Source organism: Montipora foliosa, chromosome 2, assembly GCF_036669935.1.
Source record: "Montipora foliosa isolate CH-2021 chromosome 2, ASM3666993v2, whole genome shotgun sequence".
NCBI lineage: Eukaryota > Metazoa > Cnidaria > Anthozoa > Scleractinia > Acroporidae > Montipora > Montipora foliosa.
Genome location: NC_090870.1, coordinates 55,233,456 through 55,243,455, shown reverse-complemented (window position 1 = coordinate 55,243,455; position 10,000 = coordinate 55,233,456). Strand labels below are relative to the sequence as shown.

Below are 10,000 nucleotides of genomic sequence, written 5' to 3'. Positions count from 1 at the left end.
TCAGGGAATTCTTACCTAGGAGGACTGGGACTGAAAAGAAACGAAGAGGAATGGTAATTAGTATTTTCACACGTGCAAAATCAATATGGCGGCGGGAGAAGTGAAAAAAGGTAAGACTTCGCTTTGTGGTTTTAATTTATCGCATTTTAGCACTATTTTTATGTCATCAATCATGTATTCAATCATTTGTCTATTGTTTTATTGGTGTTTGGAACTCATTTACATCAAAATAACCGTGACAAATAACAGGTATTATTGAATTTCTGTCATGTTTTGCCCAGAGTGCAAACTACAGCAGTAAAAAATAAAAGAACAGCAGTCATGTCTAAACTTTTTCTTTATTGTTCGCTTATTCCTGTCTTGTTTCTATCCAGTTCTTTTTTTTTTTGTTTCGTTCCTTATATAGTTCATGTGGCACACACAAATGGCAAGAACTGTATATTGTGGTAATCTCCCTAACATTTCCTTGATGACTCAGAATCTTTTAGGAACAGAGGGGTGGGGGAATTACCTGTGTTTGTCTGCTCTAGTCCCCAGTGGAAATACACCTACTTTACAACCATTCAAATGTAATTTCCCTACCCATCCCCGGGGGTCAAGGGGTGGGGGAAACAAATGACTAGTGCATAAAGTCGACTCGCGGCTCCTTGTGCCGTTGAATATAGTGTGCAGTGTTTTATCAGATATAAAGACACTGCACGTGACTTATGAATATTAACTAATTTCAGCCATTACAAACTTCTGGGCGGATACTTTTACCCATCCTTCTTCCAAACTTCTTCAACAAATTTTGTCAACCAAAAAATTCACTTTTTGACATATCGTGTTGATTTTGGACAAGGCTTTTTCTTCACCGGCAGTTTTCAATTCTCTGAATTTTCTCTTACGCAGTATTTTTAACCAACCTTCTTCAACCATCAACTGCAACAAAGAAAGGACTAAAGAAAAAAAAAAATGCTTTTAAAATTACCATACTGCTTATAAGGTCCACTTGTTTTTCTTGTATGCTAATATATTCCCCTCAAAATTTGAACCTTTGTTCGGACTCCCGAGGGACACGCTTTTTGTGGAATGTTTTTGAAACCGTTCGAAAAACTCCCAGCACGTGTTTTATCTGGTCTAAAAACACTAGGCGGAGCCGAGTGGATAAAACACTGCTGCTCGTCTTTTAAACATTACTTCATTGTTATTGTATCACATTGGTGTGTTTTATTAGTGAGTGTTTAGAACATAAATAAGTTATTTTCGGAACGGAGTTTAGAAAATAAGCCTTTTTAGAGACATCAGTGCCAAACCGGCCACTTCTGCTGGTGAGAACAGAACAGCCACAACACCGGGAACTCCATCCCTTACTCTATTCGAATAGTGTGTGGGTTCTTTAATGTCCCACAGGGAACTTATGAACATAGAAGATATTTGTGAGACGGGTGCTACGGTTTCTAGTCCTTATCCGAGAAGACTTGAAAGTCTAACCATTTGCAGATGAAATTACAAAGGCAGCAGCATTTTCTCCGAGATAAACTAAGAATAAAGCCAGGATCCGAGCCAGGATCCGAGCCAGGATTCGAGCCAGGATCCGAGCTAGGATCCGAGCCAGGATTCGAGACCTAACCGAGACCTAACCTAACCTAACCGAGACCTACCCTAACCCTAACTAGACCTAACTAGACTAGAACCAACCTAAATAGACCTAACCTAACCGATGCGAGACCTAACCTAACCGAGAGATTCGAGAATAAATAGCGGAGAAAGCTCATCTTAGCTCGAATCCTGGCTGGAATCTCCTGGCTCGGATCCTAGCTCGAATCCTGGCTCGGATCCTAGCTCGAATCCTGGCTCGAAGTTTAGGTATCCTCATTTTCTCCTCAGTTATTTTAAGATCCTAAGTGTTGATCCGGCTGGGGCTCGAACCCGCGACCTCCCGCATGGCAGCCCGATGCACCACTTGCGAAAAGTACTTCAATTTCTGAAAATGCTACTTAAAGCCAAATAGCCCATTCAAGTGCAAACTTAATAGCTCGTTGGACAGATTTTCACGTTTCGTTCACGCACAGGTTGATAAAATCTTCACTAACTTTTTTGCGATCAACGTGTAGAACAGAGCATTGAAAACTACCTGGCGAAATATGCTTAATTGAGCAATATAAAATTCGTGACGAAATAACTCAAACAGGTTTGCCTAGCAAATTCGGCCAGGTAGAGTATCAGGCCTTTGTCCAGTGCTCGGTTTTCGAAAGGGCTAAAAGTGACCAGTGAAATCATTTCACATGAGGCATCTTTCTAGGCGCACAAGCATACATGATTGTCATTTTTGAATTACGTTTCAAAGGAAGAATTTTTAAGAGTTTGAAGCAAATTCACAGAAAGTTGGATCATCAGTTAAACGAACGCCTAAAATTTGAAGTAATGTATTTGCATTTTCAGATAATTCTGTACACTTTCCCAACAACTCGATGGTCATTCAATGGAGAATACGTTTTATTTGTAACCTCGCATAATAGAGGAATAACTACTTAGAATCGATTAGACGAAAAACAATTCGATCCACCCTGTAGAAATCGACCGATCCCAGTGGTCTTTCCATAACAAAATGGGAACGATCTCTGCGTTCTAAAGACCGGATTTTCACCTAAAATCAGGCTTAACCCTAACTCTAACCCCTCGCATACATAATCTCTTTAGCCAAGGGCTAGCAACGGTCCTGCGCGCATTTTTAGAAAGATCCATTAACTTTAAGAACCATATCGTCCGTGAAAACGCCTAAAGCCATTTGAACACTTGGGACGCTTGTCTTTAGGCACGTTGAAATAACAAGTTAAACATGGCTTCAAGGCCACGAAAAAGGTCTCGTGATTCCTTTAAGCCGCGCACCGTGCCATGTTAACAAATTATGTTACCGATGATTCACCCTCCTACATTGCCGTTTCACCAAACTTTACTCAGCTTCCAATTGCTTTCGTTTGATCATCGAATGTAAATATACCAATTATGTGAAGTGTGACACCACACCTAGTCTGTTGCGGGTACAGTTGAGAAAGAGATATATATTATGTAATTACATAATTATGTAAGGAGAAGGATTAAAATGGGTAAACCTGCATGGTTTGATTCTTAGATCTCTGTCATACAGAGTCCCTCCTTTTACCAATTCTGCCGTTGCAGTAGCCGCTTCTTTACAAACTCCCTAAAAAAGAGCTCAAGCAAGGACCACGACGACGGCAACGTACGAGAACGCTGTCTAAAAGTATTATTATTATTATTATTTCTCGTTTTTGTAGTAATTTCGCAATTATTCCTAAGTCATTCCGCGTGTACAGCGTGGATCAACATTTCAGAAATAAGTGCGGCTGTTTGGAGTGAAAATCGAAAATTTATCGTCAGGTGCTCGTGTGCTCCACTTAACCATAAATTTGGTCATTTCAGGTGGTTGTCAGGAAGAGGACAGACGGGACATGTCCGAGAATAGGGAGCTTAAGGTAAGTACGCGCGTTTTGAGACGCGGACGGCAACCGGAAGTGAGCTGTTTTCCCTTTTAACTTGTCTTCACACAACCACATTTACATTTCTACGTATCTTATCACCATTAATGATGATTGGTATAATATCTGGGAGACATCACTGTCCTAGCACGCGAAATGTTCTCTTCCGGTTGCCGTCCGCGTGTCAAAAACGCCCAGGCTTAAGCTCCCTACGCGTACGCACGTGCGGGGATTGCAAAACTTTTGTTTCATGACGTTCTCGTTGCCGTCGTCGTCGTCCTTGCGCAAGCCCCCTTCATAAGCCTCAGGACAGGAGGTCGATTAACCGGAGCCTAGTCATTTCCCACATCTCTACTTGAAGCTACCATTTTTCAAAAATCTTTTCCTCGACCCTCACAGCTTTTCTGCCAAGTATTGGTCTTCCGGCCAAACAATGCACAAATTACGCCAAATTACGCAAGAAAGATGGACGACTTACATGAAAATCAAGAAATAACCAGGTCTAAGGAAACTGGCTACCATTGTTTATCCCTTGTCAGACGCTCGTGATCTCCTTCGTACGGTATTAGTAACAAAGGCAACAATTTCAGTGGAAAAAAAGGTTTCGTCACGGCTACGTCTTTATGTAGTAAGTCTGAACTAGTGTTTCGTTTTTTAACTTACTGTCGACATTAATTAACATTAGCACAAAGAGAATTGTTCATGTCGCAGCAAGCTCAGGTCTTCTCGGGCTTTGTTAATGATTGAAATGACTTCCGTTCCGCACATAGACATTCGTTATCCGTGACAATAGAGCATCAGTAGTCCCATTACACTGATCCCGTAGTAGCCTCAATTTGAGGAAAATATTTGAGCTCAGAAGCGTAGGTGTGGTTTGTGCTTGATCATAAATCTGCCACAAAAAGAAAGAAAAAGATTAAAACTGAACCAAAAGTTGCTGATAGACGGACGATTCACTCGATATGTACACTTTAAAAGAGAAGACAAAAAAAGTAGAAAATCTTGAACCTATTGATTCTGGAACAATCGAAATAGGCCCTAAATTGCTCGTTTTAAGCAGATCTTACTCCATGTCGAACAGAATTGTCCAAGGTTTGAACCCAGGAATGACATAATTGAAGGAATTTGATCCTCTGCGTAAGTACTTTTATTTAGGACTGATATTTCTGTCAACTTCAGAGTTAAGTAAAAAAATGAAATAAAATGAACTGAAAGTCAGGAAAATCACCACAGTCAAGTACTGTAAATCCTCCATTAAGCCCCCTGCTTGGAGGCTGTTTCAAGCACATTTGAGGGGGGAGGGGGGGGGGCTTAAAAAAAAGGGGGCCTTATTAAATTCAGCGAAAGGCATTACCGGTAGAAAAAGAAAAAAGAAAGAAAGAAACTAGAGTTAGGGCCTGGCCAAAGGGGAAATATTTGGTCACCAAACATGCTGATGTTAAAGTGAGTGGCCAAACGGTTAAAACATGTTTGATATAACTCAGATCAAACTCCACAAGCAAAGAACTATGGGTCACACAAACGTAAACAACACGTGGATACAAGCAGCTGACGCGCCACACATGTTTGATACGGCTGTCTGAACGAACAATACTTTGGCCATCAAACACGAGAACAAACGAAATGTTTAAAGTTGTTTGATCAAATGTTTGATGGCCTTTCAAATTTTATCAAACACGACCAAACGCGATCAAACACGGCCAAAACGGTAAAATGTTTAGTCACCAAATAATGTTTGATGTTTGTTTGTTATTTATTTGTTTCAGAAGGTTGACGTTTTGGCAGATATTCAGCTGATGTGGACCAATACCCACCAACCCATACATTTACAAAGGACAGCCACAACACCGGGAAATTCATCCCCTACTCTTCTCGAATAGTATGTGGGTTTTTTAACGTCCCACAGGAAACTAATGAACATAGAAGATATTTGTGAGACGAGGCCTACGGTTTATAGTCCTTATCCGAGAAGACTTAAAAGTCTAACCATTTGCGGACTTTCTCCTCAGTTATTTAAAGACCCTGAGTGTTGGTCCGGCCGGAGTTGAACTCACGACCTCCTGCATGGCAGCCCGGTACTCAACCAACTGAGCCACCGGTGAACGTGGTATCCCTGTCACATGTATTTGTAATATGGCACTGCTTTTGGAAGTAATTGAGAAAATCGTCGTTTTGCTTCACTGTCCCAAGAAATTTTGTCCACGATTATATTTTGGAAAAATTGTATAAAATTACCTATAACATATTCACTTACTTGTCAAGAATTTCCCAGAATCGGATGATAGAAGCTTTATCCAAATGTCTTTTATTTCGACTGATCTAAAGTTGTCAGATGAAACGTATATTAACAAGGACAACTCTGCAACACCACAAAAACGCCGCACAATTTTCAATATTTTGAAAAGAAACTGACGTACTGTTAGAATTTGCACATCCCATTTTTGAACATTTGGGTCCGTCTTCATCTCGTCATATTTTAGATAGAAACCCTTGACTGCAACACAACAAATTCAAAGTCAATCTCATTAAAAACAGAACTACACAAGCTGTTTCCTTTTGTTTGGAAATCGAATACATTATGGCAGACTAAGTAAACAAGCTTTGGGAAATAACAATGATAACAATCATATCAAAATAGTAAAAATAATGATTTAGATAACAACCCTACTTTTTGAGAAAATATCAACTGGTGAGGTGTATGGCCATCCTTTGAACTGCCATGCAGGCCCTTGCACAAAAACTGCTACAACACGACTCCTGTGGAAGCAAGCAAACGCTGGCATTATTTCTGTGTACCTGGCTTGGTAAGTACCAGTAAGGCTAAGCAGAGGAAAAGGGAAGTGGAGAAACATTATGGCAGCTCTCCCAGCCATTGAAATGCAGCTCTACCCGAACCACGTGCACCGAAGCAATAACAATGTTATTGTTCTTGGTGAACGTTGCATTATTTCTGCTTGCACATGAATGATGCTGCTGTATATTTTAGCATTGCAAAGTGGAAGAATGGCTGCATTCCAGGGAAGTACAGTGTGTAAAGTTAATCACTAACATACCAGTCATTGTGTTGGAGACGGGCTGGGTTGTCAATCACTCTGTATGGAACAGTCACTGTTGTTGGCGTGGCTCCAGGTGCAGCTTGGGCCTGGTGAATCTCCTTCCTTCGCTGAATAAGGACCTCATTCTCACGTCTCACACCCTGTGCCTTCTTCTCCTCAGAACTCACAAACCTTAAAGAATGACAACAGTTGGTGAAATTAGCATACAACAGGTGATTGCAGCCAGTGAAAGTAGCCTACAGCAGATGCTCTCAGTTTGAGTATTGTAAGAGCAGAATTGAGAGTTCTGCTAGCTACTTCCTTAGGTGGGACCCTCACATTAATTTGAATGGTTTCCTCACAGGCAGTTGTTAAATGAATTTTTGTCCTTTGGCCCTTCTAATCCAAAACAATTTCTAAAACTACACTTTTTTTTTTCCAAGTTAGCCACCTGTTTACACCAAAGTGGGTAAAGTTGAAAAGTCAGGAATCAAAGTGTTAAGACTATGAAATCCCATAATACTTATTTAGATGATGTTCACAGATGTATAATTTCAATAATTCAGATTTGGTGTGACCAAAATTGCACAGGCCTTGAAAAAGATTGAAAAGAAGAAACTCTCTGGATTACTAAGAATGGGACCTTTCGGTATGAGGTCGTCATTCAATTATTAATACAATAAGAAAATAGTCTCACTTGAAATCTTGCAGAAGGTCCTGTGCATTGAACAGTGATATCAGTGAAGTTGCACCAGCAGGAATTATTATGATTGGTGTTCGAGATTCTGGAAGGAAACAAGCAATACCAAAATCTGGCACATACACACTTTGAATCTCTACACAGCACACAATTCATAGATTTCCTCAGCAACCAATTGATTTGATGCCAAATCTAACTGCAGCACTCCCCACCCATCTAAAATACATAGAAACATGAGGGAAAATATGGCTCACAGTTCCTGCATTCAATTAGTGACAAAAAAGGTAACTTGTAACATATTAGTCTCACCTCGTTTCGCAGGCTTTTGTGGGACTAAAACAAAATAAAGAGTTAACAGAATGAGATGGTTGTGTGTCAAAGTTATTTTTCCGATCTAGGCTGTAAATGCTGTACCATATTACAATGTATCACTGTTACTGTAAGTGATTAAAATGTTGTAGTATACAACCTTCCTTAGATCTTCTATCATGAAGCACATCGCAAATGAAAAAAAAAAAAAAAAACTTTATACATCTGGGAAAAATATCTGTTCATTTCAATAAACTTTTAGTTTAATTTTGTTGGTTAAAAAAACAAAAACAAAAAACAAAACAGTGGGCCTGGACACTTGATGTTAATGTTAAATTAGAACTTTGCAATATTCGAGACAGTTTTGTATCACATTAATTTAATCTGTCCATCTTCATCCTGAGTTTGTGAATATGATGCACTAATGCTGCTCAATTGTAAACATCAGAGGGCCCTTCAATAACTTGTCACCGGCTTCAGCTACCTTAAACACTTACGAGGTCTTGGAGACTTGTTAGGTTGTGTATGAGGAGAAGGACTAGGTAACACTCTTTTGGCAGGCTTTTGAACTCCTTCCTGGAAAATAAATTGAAACAATTGTCAAATTTGTAACTCTCATTCATCCTCTTTAACATTTAGAAGTTGCTAAAAGATAGACTGACCTGTAAAACATTTTGGATTCTGTAAATTCAAATGGAAGCTGAAGCTATATTTAATGTACTAGAGTTAGACACAGTTCCTTTTAGTATAATTTAATCGACCAGTGCTCTTGACGTAAAGCAAAAGAGACAATAAATTAATTTTGTTACACACTACCTTCACAGATTCCAAACTAAGACCATGGTATGTTCCCATTGTGTCAATTTTGAATCCCTCAGTTTCTGTAGGGATCAAAAACATTGTTCATGGAGCATCAAGCACATAATTAATTTAACATAAACTCTCTTTGTAGTAACTGTTCTTTGGCAACACCCTCATTACATGTAGCTTGAATCTGAGACCTAGCACCCACAAAAAGACCTTGTGTTGAAGCAAATTTACCAAATAACGTACCACAACATTATTATTTGCTGTTACACAGTCACAATTTGGTTGGTAAAAGGTAAATTACCTTCTTTCCCTCTAAATCTCTCCTGATCATATCTGTTGTATGCTACTGGGGTAGCTGGCTTTTTCTTGACTTCCTGTGCAACAAACATGAATGACAAAGAATTTAAAATTATGAAAAGTTAATTGCTCAAAAAATGTCTACCACTGACAACACTAAAAAGGGAGACTGCCATCTTAAAACGTACTGGTGTATTAGCAAAAGGGTCTTGATTCTGTAAGTTCTTGACTTTTCCTTCCTCCTGAGCTTTTACTGATTGCGGTATGGCTAACACATTCTTTAGGAATTAATTGCTGCAAAATAAAGCAGACATTATGGAATTTATTCTCAGAGTATCTCATCAAGTGACAAAATGGAACACACATGCATCATGCCCAAATAAACATGGGAAAGAAAATATTTACTGGACTACCTCAGATTACAAGATTGGTTAACTGTCTTTTACATGACAACATACCACTGGTAGTTACACATCTCATTATAAACAAGACTTTTGTTAAACCATTTAAAGTTTTTATCCCCACATATCCATGCTCTCCTTTCATGTTTAACCAGGCGGTCCTGAGAAAGGACCTCCAGTTATCTGGACTAATCCCAGAGGACACAAACAACATAGAGAAGGGAAATGGCCATGCAATGTCAGACCTGCGGTTCAGTGGATAACTGACATCATAAAGGATAGTGAGTGAGTAAGTGTTTCCCTCACCTTTTTCTTCCTCTTTTCCTTTTTAGTTTATTTTAGCACAATTAACCTTTAAGCAGCTCTACTTTTACTTTTAACTTCAAAAGTATGATGTTGAATGAGAGCACAAGTAAATGCGAACTTTCAAAAAGCGCTGGTCAGGATTTTCTAGCACATTTTACTTTCCTGAGTGAATTTCATGCACATATTTGCCAATGATTAACACAAACCTTTCCAGAGCTCTGCAACACAGAGGTCCTTGTTCGCAAAGGCCGCTCACGACTCACTACATGTATGTCTCTTGTAACATCAACTTCTACGTCTCCAAAAAACCTTTGTTCCTTATAAAAATTTAAAAAAATTACAGTACAGTATTTGGAGATATATTAAGAAAGCTTCAATTCAAAACAATGCAAAAAAGAAGAACGAAGGCAAGAGAGAAACTCAACTGCATAATAAATTACTATCATAATATTGTTACACATGTCATGTATTATTATCATCATTTTGGAGTTGACAAATTATTTGTCTCCTCCTTCCTCTTGAACTGATTTTTGGTACTTATCAAAACCCCAGCTTTCAAATCGTCATCAACTTTAATCGTGGTTTTTTTTTGTAAGACGCTTAGCCTTCAAGTTGATGGCTGCAATCTTCTCAATTGACATGGCAACACTCAAAGACCTACTG

The 10,000-nt window shown here is 39.1% G+C and overlaps 1 protein-coding gene and 1 pseudogene across 9 annotated transcripts in view; one reads left to right on the top strand and one right to left on the bottom strand.

Annotated features, from left to right (window-relative positions):
• The window catches only part of LOC137991830 (ATP-dependent RNA helicase A-like), a 91,944-nt pseudogene that overhangs the window by 62,698 nt on the left and 19,246 nt on the right, over positions 1-10,000 (top strand).
• Positions 2,461-10,000, bottom strand: part of LOC137993605 (parafibromin-like) — a 12,437-nt gene continuing 4,897 nt past the window's right edge. For all 9 annotated transcript variants that reach the window (XM_068839552.1, XM_068839553.1, XM_068839554.1 and 6 more), the window contains 12 exons: positions 9,544-9,654; positions 8,819-8,924; positions 8,635-8,707; positions 8,340-8,404; positions 8,021-8,099; positions 7,524-7,547; positions 7,212-7,299; positions 6,533-6,706; positions 6,148-6,236; positions 5,897-5,973; positions 5,734-5,798; positions 2,461-4,371 (listed from right to left, as the gene is read on the bottom strand). In XM_068839552.1, coding sequence (XP_068695653.1) covers positions 4,335-4,371; positions 5,734-5,798; positions 5,897-5,973; positions 6,148-6,236; positions 6,533-6,706; positions 7,212-7,299; positions 7,524-7,547; positions 8,021-8,099; positions 8,340-8,378 — 672 coding nt within the window. In that variant the 5' untranslated portion in view covers positions 8,379-8,404; positions 8,635-8,707; positions 8,819-8,924; positions 9,544-9,654 and the 3' untranslated portion in view covers positions 2,461-4,334. The remainder of the gene's footprint in view (positions 4,372-5,733; positions 5,799-5,896; positions 5,974-6,147; positions 6,237-6,532; positions 6,707-7,211; positions 7,300-7,523; positions 7,548-8,020; positions 8,100-8,339; positions 8,405-8,634; positions 8,708-8,818; positions 8,925-9,543; positions 9,655-10,000) is intronic.